This window comes from Perca flavescens, chromosome 15, assembly GCF_004354835.1.
Source record: "Perca flavescens isolate YP-PL-M2 chromosome 15, PFLA_1.0, whole genome shotgun sequence".
Classification (NCBI taxonomy): domain Eukaryota; kingdom Metazoa; phylum Chordata; class Actinopteri; order Perciformes; family Percidae; genus Perca; species Perca flavescens.
Genome location: NC_041345.1, coordinates 15,959,700 through 15,985,806, shown reverse-complemented (window position 1 = coordinate 15,985,806; position 26,107 = coordinate 15,959,700). Strand labels below are relative to the sequence as shown.

The following is a 26,107-nucleotide window of genomic DNA, read 5'->3' as shown; positions in this document are numbered from 1 at the left end:
CGAGGTACTCAGCAAAGAGTTCAGTGTTACTGAGACACTGCAGAATTGCATTCATGAAGCAGGTATTCCCGTGGTTTTTGAGACCTGACACTCCAGGAACTCTCTCTCCGGACAGAAGACCGGCGAAGTCCCCATCATCCATGGGCACATCTTTACAGCCAGATTTAAAAGTGGAAAATCCCCCATCATCTTTGTCATCTTCTGTTTGCACTTCAGATCCAAAGTGTGATAACGCTGTCAGTGTCCTCAGGACTCTGCTCATGAAGCTGCCAGCAGAGCGCACAGAGCCTCGCCTGAACAGCTTCTTGCTGAAGCTCGACTTCTTGTCCTTGGTTGCGGCTTTGCAAGACATGATTTCTCTTTCACGGGCGTTACAACTCAGACAGATGTGCTGTGAAGAACGAGAGCCATCTCACTTACTGCTATCTTCTGCTCCATCTCAAAACTTGCAGACAGCAATAACTGCTGGCAGCGTTAGGTTGGTGTTAGCTGACCTTAGCTAGAAATATCATTTTAAATGAGGTGCTCTTCTAAAGCATGCAGCTGCAACTTCGGTGTTTAATTCCACTTGTCAAATAACGCTTTCATATCGTGCAATACAACCCTGCCTAAAATATTGACCAAGGCCAATTACCTAATGATTTCCGAAGCGTAACATAAACATTGCTAAGGTCAGTTGTTGATGCCGGCAACTTGCTCCAGAGTTACCTTGTTTTTGCGGTTTACTGACCCGCAGCAATGAATCAACATCGGTTATGCTGAGAGCGAAGACAGCAGTGTTAGCTAATTAGCTAACTCTAGCGCTAGCTGCAATAACAACAAGAGCAGCAGAAACAGCAATAGTCCTTTTCAGCCGAGATGCCCATGTTCAACAGAAAATAATATTCCGCCATGGTTTGCATGTCATGGCAGTCAAGTAGAGTGTGTCCGCAATTTGGTTAACCTCACATGTGTCACATATTTGGAGGCACATTCGGGCTAAGCTACCAAATAGCAGAATCGTTATACTTCTTCTTCTTCTTCTTCCTCTTCTTGTTGTTGTTGTTGGTGTTAGCAGCTGGTGAGGTGGTTTACAACTACATTACCGCCACCTACTGGGATGGAGTAAGAGCAGCAGCAGCAGCCTGACAGTAACCATTTCTTTAAAGGGGTGATAGAATGATTATATAGGGTATTTCACACTGTTCCTTATGGTCTCCTAATGGGGAATGTAACATAGGTTGGTCTGAAAATGGCCTAATAGATATTGTATGGGCCCCTTATGCATCCCTGTATTTTGGCCCTATTTGTAACAAGAGCTTTTCTTCCAAATATGGTATGCTCATGAATATTTAGATGAGCTGTGCGCTGATTGGTTGAGCGAATCGCCATACACACACATTAGAGACACGCGCTGATTGGTAGAGCGAATCGCCATACACACACATTAGAGACGTGCGCTGATTGGTTGAGCGAATCCCCAATACACACATATTAGAGAAGCAACAGAATCTCATATTCCAGACACTGCAATGTTTCGTTACCAAATTCACTTCTATTCACTCTATGTCTATTTACAGTTTGAATTTCGTCACGCCACTTATATAACATCTACCTCAATGTCTTATAAAGCTAACCGTTGTGTCCGATTTAATTTTAAGGCATTTTTATGAACGTGAGGTGTCTTGTTAGGACGAGCAGCTAGCTAGCTATATGTCCCATTCAATACAATGGGAAACGATTGCAGCTGGCTAGCTACACTTTCGGCATAACTATAGTTTACAGTTTGAATTTCGTCACACCACTTATATAACATCTACCCCAATGTCTTATAAAGCTAACCGTTGTGTCCGATTTGATTTTAAGGCATTTTTATGAACGCAAGGCGTCTTGTTAGGACGAGCAGCTAGCTAGCTATATGTCCCATTCAATACAATCGGAAACGATTGCAGCTAGCTAGCTACACTTTCGGCATAACTATAGTTTACAGTGTGAATTTTGTCACGCCACTTATATAACATCTACCCCAATGTCTTATAAAGCTTAGCTTACACTTGTCCGATTTCAATTTTAATGCATTTCAGAGGTCTCGTTAGGAGGAGGCTAGCTAGCTCTCATTGATGGACTCCAGCTCACCGCGGGCTCTATCAATGAGACTCACGGACAACAAGTGTTTATTTCCCCAATCGTTTGTTTAAATAACTCAACACATTATGAATACACACATTATAAGATTAACTGGAACCTGTGGTAACAGATTGCTGGTGTAACAAGCTCGCTGGCCGCGCTCTCACTCACGTACACGGGGAATTTAGCAGGAAGAGGGGAGTTGCAGGCCCTGGAGCTCTGTCCAGGCAACGGCGTTTGGTAGTCCATTAACCCACAAAACGGTGACTTTGCGCGGGTATGGAGTGCCGTGGGCTGCCAGCCTGATGGTGCTCAATCGAGCTCACAGCAGGCCGGGGTCTGTGAAGGAAGGCAGGCCAGGCGGCGAGGCAGCTACACAGGCAGCACCGGCCGCTGAACTCCGACACACAGTCGGACAAAAATTGCAATTGGACATCAATTTTCGTAAAATGGCCCATATTTGACCTTTACATAGTTGATTTCTCGCATAAAAAAAGTTTCAGAAGTGAATTTAATGGTAAAATAGCAGATGAACAATGTATACAATTTCCGAGATCTGCCCAACCTAGATTCAGAAGATTAACTGATCTCAGGTCAGTTGTGTAGCCTATGTAAATGTTGGGGCGTGACAAAAAGAGAGACTAGAGCCAAATGAGGAGGAACTGCCGAGTTGACGTCAACTAGGCAGCTTGTTGAGATTTGCCCGTTTTCATAGGCAGTTTCAAATTGTGAGATTTGCAGAGGAAAGAGGTGTCAATGGGATTTGGAGGTTCTATGTATGTCCTAGTTACCCACTAAACTGTCATTATTCAACTATGACAAGGTAAAATCGGTTTTGCATTCTATCACCCCTTTAAATTTAGAGCTAGCCAACCGTTTTAACGACAATAATTCAAAACTAATTGCCTTTGTGGGATATATGCTGTAGCCTAGTGTCCCTGAAGGTTAACCTAGTACACAAACGTTAGTCTGACTCATCTTGTCATTTGTGCATTTTCTCACATTTCAACCTGTATTGCAGAAACAGATTATTTAAATGCACCACTACAAATTATCAATAACCCCTATTCAACTTTTTAGGACTTTTATTTCTGCTTTTCATAGGTAGGCTACACATTACAGCACATGTAATGACAAAAGCAGCTGTGATCTACCCTGAGTCAAAATGTAAGTAGCCTAATTGTGTCACTGCTCTTTGTCAGTTCACTCTTCTGCCTGAGGGAGGCACGGTGAGTTTAAATATTGAGTAGGCCTACCTCATTGCAGTTATTAAAGGTGTGTGTGTGTGTGTGTGTGTGTGTGTGTGTGTGTGTGTGTGTGTGTGTGTGTGTGTGTGTGTGTGTGTGTGTGTGTGTGTGTTTGTGTGTTTCTTTGCACATCTTAATTGTGAAACAACATATTCGGAACATTGCTGCCTTATTGGCAGGGTATGTATGATTAGTGTATAAGAGAGTATGAGAGCGGAAACACTGAGTCAGTGGTTAACACATTATAAGTATTTTAATCAATATGAATCATCTATCCCATGAGACCAGGTTGGAATCAACCATTTGGACAGATAATACATGTTTTACATTTCAGGTAAGTGCGTGGATAATATGAATAAAAATAGAAAGAAGAAGAGGAAAAACACCCACAAATATCATAAGGATTTAATTATTGATGCCAAATTAAGCTAATATGGGGAAAAAATAGACTTTGCACTTGTCTTTTATAACCTTCTCAAGATAGAGCATCCCATTAACACTGTAATATTCAAATATTATGTGTGGTGACTAATTATAGTTTTTTTCCCTCATCCTGTATACAGTATAGCTAGAATGATTAAGAGTCAGTGTCTGTGGGGGGTCCGGGGCCTTGTTGGTGAGGCTTACTGCTGAGGGGAAAAAACTGTTTTTGTGGCGTGAGGTTTTGGCCCTGATGGACCGCAGCCTCCTGCCGGTGGGAAGGGGTTCAAACTACACTCTTTGACTCTACTCGTCTTTTTTGGTAACGCTGATTGGCCCACAGTTTTATTGTGTAGAGATGAACATCTGTCTGATGTCATATAGTGGAAGTGCTCCCAACAGTCAGAGATCAATACAAGTGATTTCTGTGCCCCAAAACACATCCAGATTAGATCTAAGTGATATTTGGAAACAGCTTTGAACTGCTCATCTCCGAACAAAGTGGGTCAAATCTGAGTGGTAGCACTGGAAACATGTGGCTGCTTCTATTGTGCAATTTGCAAGCTTGGGGCTGAGCTCTTATATCGAATGGCAGGATCAGCACTTGCTCTGTATTGATCTGTAATCTGATCATGTAATCTGAAATGCTGGTGAACATGCCATCGGGAAGCATTCAGTGTGCACATGGTCATTCTGCCACTTCCACCTATAAGGCAATGAGACAACCCGATAGGTTGAGAGCAAATAACGATCGACAATTACACCTCTCTTCTCTGCACTGGTGTCAAACATCTCAAATGTACTAGAGAGAAGCAAAAAGAAATGAAGAAAGACTCACTTGCTTCTCCAATAGTAAGACTACTGAAGCTCAGAGTGAGTTATTTCAGGAAGACTTCTAAGCTTTCATTCACCTCTCTCTCTTTCCTAAACTGATCAGCTGATTCGGGACGTTCACTCTTCATTTAAACCAACCAGAATTGGCCGTGAATTCCATGAGCCAATCACATCATTGCATCCCTGCTTTAAATCTGTTCTTCTCTCTACTGCTGTCAGTTGTCAATTCAGGCAAATCACGCAACCCTCCTCCACCCCATCCACCTCCGGTCGTCGTCATCCACGGCACCCTGGGCCCCACTCCTCCATTGGGGGAGATATGCCTACTCATGGCTTCTCAACCCTATATAAAATTATTTACATAGCGATGGAGTCTAATTGGGAAAGACTGTACATTTCAATATTGTGCATAGTGATGAAAACATTTTATTTGCACCTTTCAACAAAGTCTCTACTGATTGAAATGAATACATGACCTTTAAATGTGTGATTTGAAGGTTAGAAAATGCAGTGACTGGACATTGATTGGTACTGCATTGAATTGCATCAAAGTATTAATAAATAATTATTATAGATTAATGAAAATTTTAAGAAATAACACAACTACAAAAGATAAAAAAAACATAAGTAAACATATAATTGTAAAGCATGATTTCCAATATATCTTCTGTAATTGTTCCATTATGTCACAGCTTTAGGACTTTAATCAAAAAGTCAGGTTATGTTTTTTTCTTGGTAGTAATTCAATCCTTCACTTTTTATTTGTCGTCAACACAAACAGTTGGGGCCAGCTGAGGAAGTTCTCTAATGATGTGTCCATGGAAACAAGGCAAAGGGTCACATGTGTCTTATCACTCAACACAGAAACAAGCCTGTTCAATTTTGCTGAGATTTTAAAATGATGTCAAAACATATCAAAATCAGAGAGAAATCTAGCTTTTGCTTTTCCTCATTAGTGAATTAGAGACGGTGTCTGATGTAATTCTCCAAGCCCAAGCTTGAGTCTCCTCTTCTGTCTGTTCTTTCTGTTATTTCATCCTCGTTCACAGCTCAGGAGGCACTCACAATTAAAAAGAAAGGCCCCTCTCTTAAAATGCAAACAAAGTTAAAAAGTAAACAATTCAAGTGACTCAATATGACAATTATCCAGTCATGAGCCAAGCATTAATTATCATTGACTTTGAGCTGAAAAGCAATGGATGTAGGATTAATTTTGAACACTGAACTTCAGCTATTATCTCCTCAAATGCCTGTGTTTGCCCAATGCATACAGCTGAATTGTGCTATTGTTTTTGACAGGAATGTTAAGTGGCTCGAATATGGCTTTTAAACCTTTTGAGCAGTCTGATGTTTGCAGCTGGGATTTGCAATACCACGCATTATTTCCAAATAACAGATCTGATTTGATTTTATGTCACCATGGGCATTATAAACAAACTTCACTCTCAGTATTGGATACATTGTTCCACATGACACAATCAAAGCTTCATAATTGTATTCAATGTAGATTATCGTTGGTAAACAGTGATAAGGAAACTCCGTAATCGCAGGATGTCGGTGTGCTTTGACTTTGTTGATGCAAATGAAGGGTTCCATTTGTGAACTGTCAGTCCTACACGCCTGACTGCAGCTTCTGTTATGATGGCCATGTGTGAAATAATTTCTATGTTTGAAGAGAGGCACCTCTACCCTACAAGCATATAATGAATGTCCCTTTGTCTATTTAAAGAAGAAGAAGCCTGCCGAGTCCTATGATGCAAGGCCTCCGAAGTGCTGTTTATCATCTGCTCAATCTTATTTGCATGTGCCGTAAATATTACTGTAAGCATGTCAAACAGCGAAGCACTGACACAGAACATATTGGAGTCAATTTAACACAGGTAATATAAAGGAAATTATGTTTTATTTTCTTTATTTACATATTAACCCAATGCTTAATCCTCTAGGAGGAAATATTAAAATGTAAATAGAATATAGTTGTGTCGTTTTAATGTTCTGTTATACATAAATAAAATAAACATTAAGCACAGTAAAACAAAAAATGGGTAATATTTAAGCTACTCCTTGTGAAAAGGCTGCCTTTCTCCCTTTTCACTAGGCCCTGTTCCCAAAATGAATACTGTTTGGTGTCTGCTTAATTCATTTCAGTGTAATGTTGTAGGTTATTGTTTTAGTTTTGTTACTTTATTATTTGACAACCTGTTTGGCAAGTTTATGGGTTCATAGTGTTTTGCTATGGTTCTGCCTGTGATGGGGGGGGTAAGCTCAGCTGCTCACCAGCTTAATCAGGGAGAGTGGATGCAGGTTTGCCTCATTAGGTCCTTTCTGTGGAGAAGGGCTGGGCAATCCTAAAGTGAAGAACGATAGGTAAGATAGTTCTGCAGTAAATTACATTTTTATAATATTTGGGGTGCCTATTGTAGTGGGTGCACATATATGTATAAATAGTAATGTCAGCAGTAACTGATCTACCCAATTGTAATGATGTTTTGAGAAACTTAAATGTTACTGTTGCTTGCTCAGGTTAGCTCACCCTATAATTACCTGTGCAGGTGGTAGGTTCCAGTTAGGGGAGGCTGAGTTAAAAAGGGCTTCAGGAGAAGAAGGTGAAAGAAACTTGGCGGCTTGCTTTGAGTTTGCTGTTTTGTTTGCTGTAGTTTAGCCTCAGTTTAGCCTCAGTTTAGCCTCAGTTTAATATTTTGTTTTTGTATTTTGGTTTTTTAATAAATACAAAAATTAAGAACTTGAAAAGCCTCCTCTCCAGTCTTCCATTGTGACACTCCTGCTTTTACTCATTGTTAATAAGACAAATGAAGTAAGGATGTTCAATTTCATTGACAGATTGTGAAAACTGGGAAATATTTTTAGTTTTTTTGTACATGGGGCCTAATGTGCACTATGTAAAGTCTGTGATAGCGTCCTTGTCTCCGGAGTAGCCCATTTACATTTAGATCCTATCAAAGTGTTATATTAAAGCACTTGATGAGCTCATTAGGCAAAACAAAGTTAAAGTAGGCGAATCTCAGTTTGACTGACAGCTGAAACCTGCTCCCTCTGTCGCTGAGGGGATTTTTCTCAGTGACATCCCTCAGCAACAGACAACTGATGCCTTCATGTGCACATCATAACCTCCTTCTTTTCATTTCATTTAAGCACCTTTGGTCAGAAGTAATAATCATCTCCACTGAGCAAACCTGGATTGGAGAGAGGAAAAATAGCCTACCTTTACTGTGATTTTGATGAAATAAGTGAAATTTCAATGCAGTTTCTCCAAAATAAAATAAAAAATAAAAACAATTACAATATGGAAGATGGTCTGATGTCAAACAACAAATGAATAAATATTAACATTAAAAAATATAAAACAAGCAAAGCCAAGATTGGTTTCATCTTCTATTAGCCAGCTGATCTAATTATTATTGTTCAGTTTATGGACAAAATAATCTCAACTCTATAAGAAATGCAGTTTATGAAAAATTGCTTCACTTCAAGAAAGAAAATAGTCAAACTCTGAAAAAATAACTCTGAAATCATAAAACAGATTTGTAATAGCATGTAATAGACGTGAAAAATGTATTAGGCTGTATTTTGTATTCTTTTATTTTATGTTTGTAGAAAAAAGACAACAGAATCTTTACACAAATTCCATTTGCTTTGTATTTCTTTTTCACTTTTTGTAAAGTCTAGTTGTCATATAGTCAACATGTTAGGCTACCACTTTTTTACATTGAATATCAAACTATGGAAAATGAATCACATTAGGTCAAGTTTCATTATGTGGCAACTATGTTATAGCCTACAACAAGGCTCGGCTATTTAATAAAATCAGTAGGCTACACACAAAAATACACTTAGATCTTAAAATATGACTTTAACAATAATTTGTGCACACAGCTCCGCCCCTTCACGTCAGATTTTTTCTTTATAAAAAAAAAAAATCCCATTTCACCTTTAGCCTCAACCTTTTTTGTGTCGTTTGGTCAACTCGTAATTGCGATATTTCCGACAGTAGTCGAGGGCAGTAAAGTGTCGCTGCACTTCCTATGGCCATATTTGGGTGAGCATCGGTGGAGCGTGAGCTCAGGAAGCATTTCGAAGGACTACAAAATGAGCTTGTGTCTGTCGTCTATCGCAAGAAAAAATATCCCAACGTTTTTTTCACCGAAGTTGACTGCGCCTCGTTCACAGAAGAAAACAACGTCCTTTCTGCTGCTGCAGTGCTCAGAGCTTTGATTCACAGGAACTCTGACACACGCAGACGCAAAAACATTTCACATTGGAAAACTGTCAGGAGACACAGGTGAGCTGGATTTTTTTTTTTATCATTTAACAGCATGAAGATGACCTCTTTGGTTTAGATTACTTAAAACAAAAACATGCATCAGCTTTACTGACTCGTAATGTCATTGTTAGGGAGGTTGGTTCATTGGCACCTGTTGATCTGCATTCCTTGTAATGTTAGTTGAAAAATAAATAAAAATGAGCCTTTTTGACGGAGGATAAAGTTCTGTTGATACCCAGATAATATCAGTGCAGTATTGATTCACATATATGATGCTGGTGAGCTCAGATCAGCTGTTTCACTTTTTTTGTGAGAAGAAAGATCAAATGCTACACTTTGTGCGCCATATGGCCAAAAGTTCCCCTTCTCTCCACTATTAAGAACCAGATTTAGCCAGACACACATTCTGGAAGTTCATTTCACTAAAATGTTATGTTAACATTACGGCGGCTTCACCAAAACCTGACAGGTGGATAAGGTTGTATTGTTACCATTTTTGTGTGTTCATGAAAATGCTTTTCCTGTATGTAATCTATAACTCTGCACATTTCAAAAGATAGAAACGCCCAACACCCATCAAGCATAAACGCACTCACTCACTCACTCACTCACTCAGACAGACAGGTGTAACAGAGCAGCATCAGATACAGATAAACATGTTATTTTACTCTAAATGCACTTTTTGAAACATTTGTAGGCTTGCGTTGTGTTGTGAAACGGTCTGATCAGGATTGTTTTGTGGTTCGAATCCTGTCATCTACTGGCTTGACCCCTGCGAGTTGATTCTGAAAGCAGTGGCGAGATCTCGAAGAACAAAGCGACACGAAACAGGGTTAACAATGTTCTACAGGTTTAATGAGACACACAAGGATATACACATTTTCTAACAATCATCTCCATTCATTTAGATGACGTGTAGTAAGATAAAAGAGTCAGGATAGGCAGAAGGATTATGTCAAGGTCTGTTCACACAGATAGGAAAACAGTGTTGCAATTTAGAATACAAATAAAACGGATGAGAACGACTTTCTTCAGACTTCTCACAGAATGGAATGTAACATTATTCACAACATTTTGGAAGATGTGCTTTACTATAGTCTCCAGAAAATAAAATAACAAGTGTCGTGAAAATAAAGCCAGCTGACAGATTATGGTTGCTTAGCTTCATACTGTGTATAAATCAATGTTGCGCTTTGGAGACGCTCATGGAGTGATCTCACTCACTCACTCACTCACTCACTCACTCACTCACTCACACACACACACACACACACACACACACACACACACACACACACACACACACACACACACACACACACACACAAAAACGTCTCTCAGCTAGAATTATCTTTTCCCCCAGTGACAGCAACAGCAATTATGAGCCTGTAATTTACCTTTTTGCTTTTAATATTCACAGTGCAGCAGATTACAAGGGTAATACAATTACATTACATTTCATTGTTCATCAACTGCGTGAAACTGCAGTCTCATAGAACAGGAGCTGTGGTTGGCATGTGCAGAACAAAATCAATGTGAACATCTTTATATGTGTGGCTTCTCCTCTCTTCTTAAGAAGCTGGCTGGTGCAGGTCATAACTCCACTTTAGATGAATCATTATGACTCCATTAGTCAGTAATTAATCATTTCCTCCTAATATAGAGTAAAGCAGTGGTCAAAACTGTCAATTAAAAAGCTTTCCCAATGATTCCCCTATGCCACACATTTAAAGAGACGTCACAGAAAAGGTTATGGTAATGCTGCAGAAATATAGTAGTCAATTTTACTGCATTAATGATAGTGTGTGAGCTGAAGTTACATGACACTTGTTTGCAGCACAGCGTCTTGTAAATGCAGATTGATGTTTTTGCGTAAACTATGGAAGTGGCATTATTTCTTCTGCATAAAGACTCAGCGGCTGCTATTTTTGACAGCAGTGTTAATTGCTGGATTGAGTGTTTTTCGGGGTGACAAAGGATGTATTATATGTGGTACAATAAGCAAGGATTTGTGCTATTGTTTAGGTTTTATATTTTGTGCGTGGCTGTCAGTGATTTCTGGCTGTGGTGCAGATGCCCTTTACAATAGTTCACAACCATCAATTCCTTGGATTTTCTCTTGCAATCAATTTCCAAGCCAAAGTGCCTGTCATCTTGTGCCTTGACAACCTAGATGCTGGGATCTTTTGGGAATAGCAGCATCCAGCCTGTGTGTTTCTTCGGCTCTGCTGGATTATAGATTGTGTTATCTACAGGTGTATACAGTATAGATCACCGTGATTTCCACACTTTTCCATTTCTATTCAACTGAAAAGCTTGTTAAAGATTTGACAAATAACTGGCAGCTGGATCCATTTAGCCCATGTCCCCAAGGGCCGTAACATTGATGGCCAATGATGAGGATCTTGCTTTTGTCATAAAGGTTATGATAGTCATGCTTTTTTAACATCAGTGCTACAGGATAATCTACTTTCAATTGGGATTTGAATTGTGCATCCCCCTCAGGCTGTTGTGGTTAAATTAAGTTTAAAATGTGCTCTGCATCTTTCATTTAATTACACACACTGTCAATGTCATCGTAAAGGAAGACGGTTAATATTTCCTTTTCATTTAGGCGGCTCAGGAGGAATGTAATGAATTAAATACATGCTCCTAATTACAATGATTGTAAGACAAAGACATGTAGAAAATCATAATCTCTCTCTCTCTCGCTCTCGCTCTCGCTCTCTTTGTCTCCCCCTCATTTGAAACACTCAATAACACTAAAGGATGATGTTTTCACGCTCAGACAGACACTTGAAGAATTGTTCAACAACAAAAGACTAATGTCTTCGATGGTGCATTACTGAAAACCGTGCAAAGATTAATCTTGAGGCGTTTGTTTGAAGCTGCTAAGAACCGACTGGTGCCGAACACGTTGCCAATCTTGTTTCTGTATTGACATGCCAAGTTTCTCTTGCTGTCTGACTTGAAAACATCACACAGGAAACCAATGTTAACAACAGTTAAGATGAGATGTGCAAAGGCATGAGTCACATTGAAATATTATCCATGATTCTGGACTTATTGACTATGTTGGGTTGAACAGTGTACAATCATCTCCATCACAGTTGTGTTAGGGGACGAAGATTGTGATTTTGTATATATAATGGCCTTTATGTTTTACTGCGTTAAGGTGAACACACCAAGGGGCTTATTTTCAGACTTTGTAGTATTCCATTTACCTGTATTTACCAGCTCCCTTTCCTCTGCTGTTACCATAGAGACACTCCATCCCTATCAGCAAGGCGCCTTTGGCTGCCGGGCTCATTGGCTCTCACAGGAGAGAGGAAGTGTTTCCCTGGTATGGAGCTCAGCACCAGTGTAGCGAGAAAGGCATTTCCTTGGCTTTGATGGTGTTTCCTTGGCAGCCGGCGCCCCACCGGCGATGGTACGTCGACCCGTTTTGTCACTATGGGTTGACTGCTGTGACAGAGTGTTATCCAGTTGGGAGAGATCCACTCCCATAATTGAAATGAGTTCACCTGGGAGACAGCTGCTCTGTGGTGCCTGTTAGCTGTCAACAGTTGGTGCTTGCCAGCCTGCATGTATTGGATATGTGTGTTTTCTGAGCTGGTTTGTTTGAAATATTTTACCTGTTTACCACAGCGAGAAAACATGCCTCAGGTATTTCAGCTGCACAGCCTTTTAAAGATGTCATGAAGAGAGCATAGCATTTATAAATAGAAGACACCCAGTAAGAAGAGCATAAAACAGTGAACACTTTCTCACCTTACAAAGCCTCTGACGGTCAGAAAACGTACAAAAATGCACCTTAAGGCCTGAGAAATTTTGACTTTCCTGTATTGTAATATTGCACAAAAAAATAAAACTGCCTGATTCAAATCATCACCAAAATTTGGTAACCCTTTGTGATTCCTTGACATTTAGCATTAGTGCACTGTTGTTTGTCTGTTATAAATAATTATCAGAATATTTTCCTTTTTTAAACATTTTTTTTATTATTTCCTTTGACCTAACTAAAATCTAATAAGTAGCGTAAGTATTGAAGTGGTAACGAACCTGACAAAATAAAAAACTGACGACAAAGCAACTATTTTTATTTATATATATATATATATATATATATGCACCATTATTATTATTATGCACCATGCATTAACAAATATAATATTCCTTTTGTGAGAGGTAAAAACAGTTCAAACAACTGTTTCTCATTCCTGTTGATAAATATAAATTTCTAAACATAGCCATTATACCTTCTTATTTATGACATATTTCCAGTACAGCTGCAATGGAGAGTGATAGCAGAAAGTATCAACAACTCTGAGATTCAGTCAGACTCCAACAGCAAGAGCTTTCTCAAGACATTTAGCACTGACATTCAAAAAGCACACAGGAATAAATCCATCATGCATGAGGCAGCTACAGCCGCTTAAATACATCCTGAATCAATACCTCAAGATATGTTGCCATGTTGGCAAGTAGTTGGCAAGCTGAATGTTTGTTTATACATCCACCACCTTTTGATTGAAAAAAGTAAGTTTACACCTTTTTTATTCATCGCACAGTTTAGAAAATATATGAAATGACTATGTAAAGTAGAACAAGAGGAAATTCCAACGGTTTCTCACTTGGAAATGACACATTGATGATGTCTGACAGAGAAGAAGCAGACACTTCAGTCTAATGCAGTAAAATGTGGATGCTCCAAGTGGATAACCGGTGTCAGCCTCCTGGATCGATAGCATACTGTCCTTTGGCTCAGCCTATGGTGCAACTTGTATCACAAATTTCTGGCTTACTCCGAGCTGGAAAGCTGACTACACGCTGCTCTCTGTGCAATTGTCCTGGAGCACCGCATGACAGCAGTCGTATGTGCAAATATGTTTTATTTTCTAGATCCATTTGGTGTAAGGCTGCAATTCAAAACAGGCAACCTTCAACAGTGCCATCCCAAAAAGAAAAAAAATCAACCTTGGTTGTAAATAGTGCAGTATCATCTCAAATTCTCATTTTTACAGGCACACTGAGCTAATTGTCCTCTATTTGTTAATAACGGTGACTGTTGTGTGTTTTTTTTTGTTGGTAGAAAAATCAGAACAAGCTCACAGCAACTGTGGTTAATTGATTCTTTTTCACACAGATGTACAGACATCAGCTGTCAACTATTGAAAAGAATGTCTGACTGTCTGTGTCTTCTGAAACTACTTTTCCATCAATCAAAGCCTCTCTCTTGTGTCCTTGTCATTCCTTTATTTGAATCTCTTCTTTCTTCGCTGTTGCTCATCAGCAAGCTGACTGTAGGAAGCTCTCAAAAGACTCCAGGTGGAGCCAGCGTCACCAAAGCTCCATCGCCGTTAACATGCAACAGTAAATTGGTCTAGCAGGGACAACAGCGATTGGATGCTGTTAAAGTGACTCTTTGATTTGACAATAAGCTTCATTCTCTACCTCAGTTGCTAGGCAGATGTGTGAGCATCCCTGAGTGTTTTGCTGTAGGAACTCTTGACATTTTATGCAATTAATGATCGTGCAATCAGATAAACTTCATGCTTTTTTGACTTGAAATGGATAGTGAAATTAAATATTGCCTGCACTGTAAACAGTTTTGTTGTAATGCAAATGTTAAGTTTTACTTTAAGAATATGGCAGCTAATGCATGTATTCTGAATGTGAGGGTTTAGTGACCGACTTCAACATTGAACCGGGTATTTATAGACGCCCAACCTTCTCTTGAGATTGAAAGGATTAACTCCTAATAATAGTGGGTAGATATACTGAAGGAACGTGGTGAAGTTTAGTTTCGGACTTTTGACCAAAAATGTCTGAAAGGGGCTTACACTTAATAATATGAATGCCAATTACGTATGGGGTTGAGTTAATCACATAGAATACCTTATTTACAGACCGTATATATTTTGAATTCCTGTGCCTTCAGACTCCGCTTTGGTCATTGTTAAGAGGATAAATCGAGCTGATATAAAAGCAATTTGCTGTTGCTATTGCAAATAAACTGTAAAGTCTGCTTTTAATAAAAAAAAAAAATGTCTTGCCTTTTTACTTAGGGAAAATAAAGATGTGCAGAGTTTCATTAAATATCCCTAAACAGAACAATTGATTTTATTCTTTAGCTTTTCTACTGCGGGGGTCACTGACGGTGCACAATATTATTATGAAGTCAAATAATGCAGTTATACTTTAAAGACGCCATGAAGCCAAAATGAGAGTTCACTTTATAGCAAATGGCTCCGAGAAAGACCCACTCTTTCTCAACAAATTGCTTAGCAACACAGTGCCAATCTCACTGAGGTCTCCAGATAGAATCAATTTTTCTAAATTCATATTCCTTTTTCTATAAATGCTTGGATAACATTCTTGTGTCTATTGAACCTTATCAAAGTGAAAAGCTGCCATTTGTAAAAAAAAAAACAACCTGATTTTATATCGTATTTGTTTATTAAATAGAATGCCTGTGGTCCAATATTATCCAAAATTGCTTTCTATTTTAATAATTCTGGTTAATGCTATTAGGAATCGATCATTTGGTAGTCGACATTCATTATGCCGAATTTTAGACCCAGGTGGATTAATTAATACATTTTTTAAAACGTTAAAATTGTCTTTGTTTTTTATTAGCAGTGGTTTCCTTTGATATATTGTTTGTCCACATAATGCAATGATTGGTCAAAGGGCACGAGATATTTACTTTTGTGATATACACTTGTATGCTTTGAGTTACATGAGAAGATCGTATATACTTGTATAGTATATTGATAAATATGAAGCTACAGCCAGCAGCCGGCTAACTTAGCTTAGCATTAAGACTAGAGATGTTCCGATACCGATACCAGTATCGGTATCGGCTCCGATACTGCCTAAAACGCTGGTATCGGTATCGGGAAGTACTGGAGTTTATGCACCAATCCGATACCACGTAATAACGCCCTAAAGAAAATCTACATTAAAGTAGTTTATTTATGTTCTTTTTCCGTTATAACTGACTCTAGTTCTACGGCATTCATTGTTTGTGTTTGTTCATGTTTCACAAAGAGTTTAACCTGAGCCAGACCGACAACCGAGATAGAAATCATATCACATCCATACAGAGATAGTAGTATACAGCTGTTAAAACATAATAAAATATATGACACACTGGTATCGGATCGGTACTCTGTATCGGCCGATACGCAAGTTCAGGTATCGGAATCGGTATCGGGAAGCAAAAATCTCTAATTAAGACTGGAAACAGCTAACTCTGCTCTCTCCTAAGGAAATCCACCTCCTGCTTCAGCACCTATAATGCTCACTAATGAACAAGTAATGTGGTTACTAAAAACAACCAGTTCAGTATTGGACACTGAACTGGTTCTGTCCTGTCTTTATGCTAAGCTAAGCTTAAATGCTAGCAACCCCTGACAGAAGGTTCCTGTTGTGAAAGTTAATTATATTACTTACTTAGTGCACACAATCAACATTTAACTGCCACTGATTGCAAAGCTACCATGTTTTTACCAAGATGATTAAAGAGTAAATTATACAATAACTGGTTAATTCAATTTTATTATAGATTATAATACTTTTGCTCTACTGGTAGGTACAGGAATTATTACTGAATGTGCTTTATTATTAGACTACTTCTCTGTAAAGCCCACATTACGGTGTTTGGTGTTTTAAGCCCCCAATGTCATCTTCCAGGCAGCGCTGCATGGAAGGCACAAGGGTTAGGCCGGTTACACGCCTGATGCATCGCGCGAGCGTGTCAGCTGCGTGGCGTGTCCATTTATATTTCGGCTCCCATGTTAACAGGTTAGAGCTTACACGCTGCCTGCGTGACACTCACGGCTCGAGCCGTGCCGAAAACGCATACATGCTAGAAATAGAACCAACGCCTATTTTTCACGCGAGACGCAAGCGTGTTGGAAGCGTTTCCAGGCAAAATAGAATAGGAAAAGATGTTTATATGTCATTTTGACACAAATACATATTCATAAATGACATGTTGATGTTTGAAAGTCTCTAGTTTTTGATATAAATGCAGATATAAATGTAATTTAAAAAAAAAAATAGATTTTCTAATATTGCACCCGTCGCTACAGACGAAATATTCTGTAGCCTATTTTGCCGTCGATACTGCCGACATTGTCTTTGCTGTAATCAAATCAGTATATATTTATGTTTAACATGGTATTTCATTTTATCAATGGGAAACATACATGTGTACAGACAAGGCTAGCAGCAGGAGCGCCACGTCAGACACGTTTCTGGTGTGTAAAGACATAGAAAAATCCACACAGACGCCACGCAGCTGACACGCAACAGAAACGCCACGCTCACGCCACGCAACCAGTGTGTAGCCGGCCTTAGGGTTAGGGTTAAGGTTAGGGTTAGGTGCCTTGAAGTTGACGTCGCAGCGCTGCCTTGACGTCAACGGTGGGGGCTTAAAACACCATCGAGCACACAGTTCACACCCTACAAGCTCCTATTTTGTTGACCCTCAGTACAATCTTAATATTCTCTGTTTTCACATCATCTGGCTTTGACTGAGCTGTTTTTGCAACATATTCTAGGTCTAGTTATTAGATCCTCTTAGGTTTTGCCATGCAGATGCTACAGGTCTATGATTAAGACATTCAAGGGAATAATTTCTAAACATAGCCTTTACTTAGCTCTATTTCTGTAGCCTTTTTAATTTGAGTGATACGACAGCTTTTATGACATTGCTGTGATGGGGTTCCTGTGGCTCTCAGCTCTGCGAGGCTTCTTGATTTGCATATCTTGCACAAAGTGTGATCCCAAAAATAAAGGTTGATTGACTCTGAACTGACCAGACCAAAAGGTGGAAGATAAATTGCACACCCGCAGCATCAGTCAGGCTCAGACAGAAATAGAACACACCTTCTACTGAGGAAGAGTGTAATTATGTTAAAAGAGCAAAAGGGGGGTGATTATGCAGCTGATTAGACTAAAAGAATCCCCTGGGCCAACTGTATTTCCAGAAACAACCGGTTTGATAAATATGATCCCACAGCTGAAATTAAATGTATTTTGACTCACTTCTGCATTACACAAATGCTGCCAATCATGGGTTTTGCCAGAGTGACAGCGTCTTGATGTTTGCTCTTTGTGTGTGCTCTGGCAGTGAAAGATCATGACGACGCTGCTGGACCTGAAGAGTAGTATGCTGAGGCAGGTGCAGAGGAGCCAGTCGCTGAGGAGCCGAAGGGAGCCGCCACCCACCGCCAGCAGCCCCCTCACGCACAGTCCTGAGCCCTTACCTCGCAGGTGAGTCCCTGGTGTGCAAACACACACGCTACTGCAAGCAGTGTAGCTGGATTCCGGTTATTATGATTGTTTGTCATGGATATGGCTTTGGTAGAATTTTGTTGGTGTTTTCTTTAACATGTTACTAATAATTTTACTGGGATTTCAGAATTCATTTTCATGATTTTTTTTTTTACTTGTCATTCAGAGTTTAACTAATGAAAATGTAGAGATGTAATGAAATCCTTCCAGGCATGTTGAGTGGCTGAAGCTCTGCCTGAACTTATGATATTAAAAGTAAAGTTGTGATGCACTCTCTGCTTTTCTTTGCATTGCTGTCAGACACAAATTAAGCATCCGCTTGATTTTAAGCAGCAGGAGCCAGGCTGCTTGTGAATATATTACTGTTTCTAGCTAAAGTTATTATTTTCTTGATTGGTGGCGCTTAGGACAAATAAAAGCTCCCAAAATAAGAGTCTATAAGAGAAAATTAAATTGCATTCAGTGTAGCTCAGGAAGATGACAGCCTTTCAAAGACGGCGGCACAAGCTCATTGTCATTCTATTTTTTTTTTTGCCTGGCTGTCCAGCTGAAGCCACAGGTCATTATTTCTTGTCAACAGAATGTTTTAATGCATTTGACATTTATTCCAGAGTTGTAACTCGCTGTGAGCAGGAAACGCACAAGCTGTCTCTCCCCCAAGGACACATCAACCACACTATTACATGCACAGTCAGGCTCGGAGGGCATCACAAATGCTACTGTTTTATTGTGTATCAGTTTACACCACATGGTTCTGATGTCCATTAGTCTCCTTCAACATGTGAGTGCGCCATAGTACGGCACACCACTGCTTTTGCTTGGGTCATAAAGATATCTGTGTCTATCCTTGTCCTAAGTTCTAGTAAATTAAATATTTTTTGGGTTTTGCACTGTTGGTTGGACAAAAGAATCATTAGGCATTGGAAAATGGCTATTTATTTGAAAGACGTAACTATTAATCAGTTAACCAAGAAACACTAGACAAATGTACTTTTCATCTTTCAAACATGCCATCCAGATATTAAAATAGATCTCAGGAATATAAAGATGTTAGATAAACTGTATAAAACACAATTATTACTACTATATTAGTATTTTATTATAATAAATGTACAGCGTTTGATTTAGTCCAGATGTTACTCTTAGCAGACGTCACTTCTCTTATTTCATTGTAGGTTTTGTTTTTTGTCATTAATGTAAAATTCAACACCACTTCTTCAGGATCTGCTCACTGTTTGACCACGGCCCATGATTTATGTGTTTTTATTATTTATTATGTGTTTTTATGTAAATACTGTATGCATGTACTATATGTGTGTATGTATATGTGGATATGTTATTTGTATATTTATATGTATTTTTTTTTTTTTTATTCTTTTGTTATTGTCTGTAGGCTTTTTAGGTTTCCCTTGTAATGTATTGATTAATGTCATGTGTTACCATTAGCTTGACAGAGCTGAGATCTTGGGGGAGAATAAACAGGATTAGTGGATTTGATCTCTGTCAAGGTTTATTAGTTTTTTTTTTTTTTTTTTTAAAGGTTTTCTTGTGGAGTTGTCCGCCTCGTAGCAACAAATAAAGTAGCACAGTTAATATCATTCATCTGGTTTTTTTCAGTCTTGTTTTGAAGCTTAATCTGAAGCCAAAAGTAACATGAGGTTTCTATAGCAACCAAAAAACAGGCTGCTGCTGTGTGAACTTAATACTTGTACTGACGACGATGTCTATTTTTAACATGGAAGATAACCTCAGATGCTTTGTTGGATTTCTATGATCAATCTTGAATTTGAAGGACTAATGATTGACCATTTTTCATGAATGTTGGTTACGTAATGCACATTCTTGGTCCTGTCCCAGTATAGTAGTTTTATTGATTTTTAGAATTTTTAATTATATTCTTAATGCAATTTAATCTAAATCTGCTCCAATAGGACCCTATTTGTGTTCTTCATTAAAGACTTCGAACTGTCAGTATCTCACCTTTTTTCTCATTTCCCATGCCAGCTCCCTGGTGCTACATCCTTCCCACTGAGTCTCAGCTGTGCACATACCCTGAGCGCTCGTCATTAGAGGCAGGCTGTTGATCTTTGTTATCCATTCAGACTGCTGCTGGCCTGCCTGCTCTCTCACATTGATTGAGAATTTGCAAATGAGGCTGGGTAGTTTTGTGCGGCAAGGTCCACAGTTGTTGACCCAGTAGTACAGTCTGCTGTCAGAGCTGAGCTCTCATAGCAGAGACCCGCACGTTGGAGTTGAACTTTTTAATTCAGTTGAGCAAATTATTTTTTTGCCTCTATGAGAGCCAGTTGTTCAGTCTGTGGAAATGCATGAGACACTGTCGGAGATCACCAGGCGTTCTATAGCACACAGGGATTTATATTTAAAATGTATATTTTGGTTTATTATTGTTTGAGTATTTCACTGTTCTTTTCCATCTGTCAACAGCGGTGGACTTCATATTTCACACTTGCCTTCACTCTGTTTTGAATTGTGAGCTTGCTACAGTGTCATTCTCATTTTTTAATTGATGCAGAATAACACAATCAATTTAGAATGACATTAAACAGAAAACCCTAATGTGCAGGCAATTACAGTAATTATTAATGACAGATATATTATAAATTTAAAGGATAAGGCTGGTGTTAGTCTGTGTTTTTATTGTCCCTTAATCTCATTAAAACACCAAGACCAACTCAATATTTTCCTGATCCTCCCCAGCTTGTGTGTGGCAATCAGCCCCAAACCCATTTGTTTCTATATATACAAATCTTTAAAACCAATACTATAATTTAAATTTTCTAAAGGCTCAGCGATATCCTAAAACTGCTGTGCACTGTAGTTAATCAAACCGGAGTAAACAGTGTATTTGTTAGGGACTATTTTTAGCCGAGGATTAATAGGCCTTTGGTGCTCTTGTGCAGAGGCTCCAAACCTTTTTTGGCATTTGACCCCTTCAAATGAAGCAGTCTACTACACCCATCATCACAGGTTTCAGATGTCTATGCCTTTTGAGGGGTTCCACCAAAGTGTGATTTTTTTTTTTCCCCTATAAATATCTCAGATTCTGTCATTTAAACAATTGTTAGAGGCTTGAAGAGGTAAAACATATTTTACAAAAAACACACCGATCACAAAAAAGTTCAAGAAAAGATTGCTCTGTTTTTCCCTTTCCAATTAATCCTCTCTCGCCTCCTTGGATTTATCTAGTGACCCATTGCCTATAAGTGTGAATTTAAGGCACAATAATGGTGTATGTGTGATTCACTTTAAATAAACTATAGTGCATGTGTTCATTGTATTGAAGGGACATTCAACAGTGTGGCTCATTGAAGTGTTTTTAATAGTTTTTGGACAACAATGGGAGCTCAGTGGCACAGAAGAATAAGAAATCTGAGGCTACGCAGGCAATACTTGTTAGCGGGATCAGTTCATTGTTGGTTTTGGTCTTTTCAAATAATACAATACTACTATTTTTATGATATGACCTAATACTGTCAGATGTATCCAGGAGTCATTTTCCTTTAGCTCAGCAATACTTAAAGGGGTGATAGAATGCAAAACCGATTTTACCTTGTCATAGTTGAAAAATGACAGTTCGATGGGTAAATAGGACATACGTAGAACCTCAAAATCCCAATCTTTCCTCTGCAAATCTCACAATTTGAAACTGCCTCTGAAAACGGGCAAATCTCAACAAGCCGCCGAGTTGACGTCAACTCGGCAGCACCTCCTCATTTGGCTCTAGTCTCTCTTTTTGTCACGCCCCAACATTTACATAGGCTACACAACTGACCTGATATCAGGTAGTCTTCTGAATCTAGGTTGCGCAGATCTCTGCTATTGCATTACAAAATTCACTTCTGAAACTTTTTTATGCAAGAAATCAACCATGTAAAGCTCAAATATGGGCCGTTTTACGAAAATTGATGGCTAATTGCAAATTTTGTCCGACTGTGTGTCGGAGTTCAGCAGCCGTTGCTGCCTGGGTTGCTACATCGCCGCCCGGCCTGTCCTCCTTCACAGACTCCGGCCTGCTGTGAGCTTGATTGAGCTCCGTCACGGAGGGCAGCCCACGGTGCTCAATACCCACGCAAACTCACCCTTTTCTGGGTGACTGGACTAACAAACGCCGCTGCCCTGACAGAGCTCCAGGGCCTGCAGCTCGCTGTTCTCCCTCCCCTCTTCCTGCCAAATAATGGCCTATCCATAATTTACAATAATCACTCATCTTGTTCATTTTATGGCTTATACTCCAATTTGTCAATGGAGATATTGCATTGTATTTTTACTTCCGGAACCCGCTGTGGGCTGGCCTGTTGAGCTCTATATGAGACCTGTTTCGCTCAACCAATCACCTCGCAGCTCATCTAAATATTCATGAGCATACCATATTTAGAAGAAAAGCTCTTGTTACAAATAGGGCCAAAATACAGGGATTCATAAGGGCCAATAAAATATCAACCAGGCCATTTTCAGCCCAACCAATGTTACATACCCCATTAGGAGACCTTAAGGAACAGTGTGAAATACTCTATATAATCATTATATCACCCCTTTAAGTTATAGCATAACTATACTGTACAGAACTGTATTGTCTAGGGGTGGGAATCACCAGAGGCCTCGCGACACAATATCATAACGATACTTATGTCACGATTTGATATTATTACAATTTTAAACATATTGCACATATCTCTGTTTGTTCATCTCACTTCAATTTTATTGCTGCAAAATGGGGTGGTCAAGCAGACAAACTGACCAACACATATATAATAATAGATCGATACTTGGCACCTGTGTATCGATACAGTATTGCCACGGAAAATATCGATTGTTTTTCCCCCACCCCTAATATTGTCTAATAAATAAAACACAAGGAACATATATTAGAAGTCCACTGTTCAGCCATTCTTGTAGTCAGGGATCATGTAAGAGCTTCCTGTTGGAGTTGCCCTTTGCCTGTTTATAAATGTGTCGTGTTCCTGCACGTTGAGGAAGTGAAAACTATTAATCACCATTGTGAAGAACCCAAGAAGACCCATGTTGAAAATATTTTCCCACTAAGCTTCTGTTATGTCTGTCAGTAGTTCTATACTGCTGTTTGTTTCACAAGTTGTTGAATGAAGAAATTCTGCAATCGTATCTCCACATTAGGTTCTTTTCACCTGTAATGTTTTGTTGCTTAAACAAATGTGTAATTAGAGTAAAACAAACCGTCTAATGTATAGTATTGAGGAGGGGATCCTTGTCATGGAGATCCTATGTAATGATAGGAGCTGCAGGCTGACATTATGCACCGACAACCGTGATCAATCACATTAAATAATTGCTTATTTGATTAGAATGCATACAGACGTCACATTGCCTTTCATGCTGCAGACATGTCTGCACTGTGAATTACTACGTACACTGCCATATTCAACTGAAGTTTGAAGTGAAGGGTTGCTGTCACCTTCACACTCACAATTAGTCACGTTTAAACACATATTCTCGCAGATAGAAGTTTCATGTTTGTATTCATGTTTTCCTTCTGATTTACTCTCCAATCATGAAAACATAATTAAATGAATTCTGAAAACAAATGACATAAAATGACAATAAAAGGACCTGTTTCCTAGCAACATCAACTCAGTTTGTTATTTTGTGTGTGTGTGTGTGTGCATGAGTGCATGAGAGGTAAAGGTTAAAAGAGATCGGCATCATATTTTTTTACATGTATCAAATCAGGATTGACTGGATTTTCATCATTTGGGCATTATTTCTGCTCATGAGCACATCGTCTCAAAGCTTGAAACAAAAGCTACCAGACTGTCTGGACAAATCCTCAATCTGACTGATAAAAGATGGGACAGATTTCTGGATAAGAAGGATGCTCTGGACGATTGACAACTGATGTGGAGAGAATTGTGTGGCTCGTAACACAAGTATTACAATCAAATGAAGCTTATTTCTACTATATGTGCAAATGAAAACTGTAAGCTCCAAAAAACAAAGCCTCCCTTCTCTTGTAAGCGGAACAGGCTTTGTTTGTGGAGGCATTCACAGATATGACAGATGTAGACTCAACTTGTGGCTTCAAGCTTTCAAACACTGACTGAGGGGTTTCAGATCAGAATAGCAACTCAGATTTTGATCAGTATTTGGAAAAATCAACAAACGCAGCAGTGAGGCAAAAATATAAATGCATGCCTTTGTTGCAAAATAGTTTTAATGCTAACAAATTAAAACATTAAACTCCATCCTTTAACAGAAAACATCCACCTTTCAAGTTTTGCTGCGTTTGATGCCAGTGGAAACCTGACCAACTCTGTCAGCATGACTGCCATTAGTTCTCATCAATTACCTCAGGGGTTTGCCATCCGCTCCCCCACCCTGGCAAGAGCCAGTGGGGGCTGGGATGGGCTGCCACACGCCTGCTGTGATGACGCTAATAAAGGAGCATGACAGGGCCTCTGTGGACGGCTCCTCTGTATAATGTGACGGCGTTGGCTAAGAGATGAGGAAGGAGACAGAAGCTGGGAGGTGTGGGAGCTGTGGGGGTGAGGAGTTCTAGGCAGACGGCATGGCTGATCCAGACGGTTGTGCTACAGCTCACATCCGAGCTGCTGCCTGCCCAGGTGATCTCCATACAGGCCAGGATGAAGACACCCAGTGTGAGATTTGGGAGGGATGAGAGGTGGTGGTGGTGGTGGTGGTGAAGGTGGTGGGGGGGATTCCCAATGTGTTCAGCCAGCTACTCCCTCCCTGAATTTGCCTGTATCACCATGACAACTGGGGCCGGAGAGAGTCCGGGGATTCACTCACACCTGGAGCAAACAGAAAACATCATTTGCATTTTGCGCACAACCCTGCTCATCATAGTAGATTAACAAGGTTCACACAGAGTGCAGGCATGTGGGATTGCTGAGAGCTTTGGTCTAGACCTGCTTTGCTTTTTTCAGTGCACGAGATAAGAAGGTGCTTGATAGCTAATAAGGAGCTGAACTGCGGGCATTGGAGTCCAGTAGTTCGACATATAAAAGGAAACAGATCATTATTGACAGACATTTCTCCAAAGTGTCTGTAAACAGGATGCAGTGCAATCCCATCAGTGTCACTGAACCCCACTTTGTTTTTTAATTGCGATCCAGAAATATTCTATTAGACTGATGAGATGATGCATCTGTTTACCATGACACAACATGCATGTCACGTATTTTTTTTCTCATAAATGAAAGTATATTTTCCAAGTATTTCATCTTTTTTTTTTTTTTTTTTTTTTTAGAGATGATTTGTCAATCTGCTTCCTCTTCTTGGCAGGATTTCCGAGGAGAGCTTGGAGTTCTTTGAGCGTGTGAATGCCATCCTTCAGAAGCAGGAGAACATGCTGCGGGCTGCCCAGGCTGAGGTAACCCCCACCCAACTTTCACCTTTCCATCTGTTACATCCTTGAAACGCGTTCATGTACTGTAGCGAGTAAGCCTCAGCACCAGTATGACTTGTATAGACAGAAGGGCCGGGTTGAGTTGGGTGCTCGGAAGACTGGAAGCTCAGCCATGACAAGCTGCTGTCGATGGCTATGTCCAGCTCCTCCTGCTGCCAATGCTAATAAGGCAATGATGCTGTATTAAGATCTTTGCTGAGAACAATTGATGTCTTCATTTCCAAATTTCTGTTACACAAGAGTTAAAAAAAAGAGGCAACACATGAATAGTCATCATCAAAAGATAAGGAACATCCACTATACATGTTAGAATTGGTAAAACATAATATAATTTTTGTGGATGTGTAAATTTGAAGTCAGTCTTCTGATTTTGTTTGGTGCAGTAGTGGTGGAAAGATACTCTACATGGTTCATTCAGGAAAAATATTTCCTGAAGTTTTTACTCCACTACATTTATTTGACAGCTACAGTGACCAATTAATTTTCAGA

At 39.4% G+C, this 26,107-nt stretch overlaps 1 protein-coding gene across 2 annotated transcripts in view; it reads left to right on the top strand.

Annotated features, from left to right (window-relative positions):
- Positions 1-8,587: 8,587 nt before the first annotated feature.
- baiap3 (BAI1 associated protein 3) overlaps positions 8,588-26,107 on the top strand; it is a 35,512-nt gene continuing 17,992 nt past the window's right edge. For both annotated transcript variants that reach the window (XM_028598770.1, XM_028598769.1), the window contains exons 1-3: positions 8,588-8,907; positions 18,032-18,174; positions 25,495-25,582. In XM_028598770.1, coding sequence (XP_028454571.1) covers positions 18,041-18,174; positions 25,495-25,582 — 222 coding nt within the window. In that variant the 5' untranslated portion in view covers positions 8,588-8,907; positions 18,032-18,040. The remainder of the gene's footprint in view (positions 8,908-18,031; positions 18,175-25,494; positions 25,583-26,107) is intronic.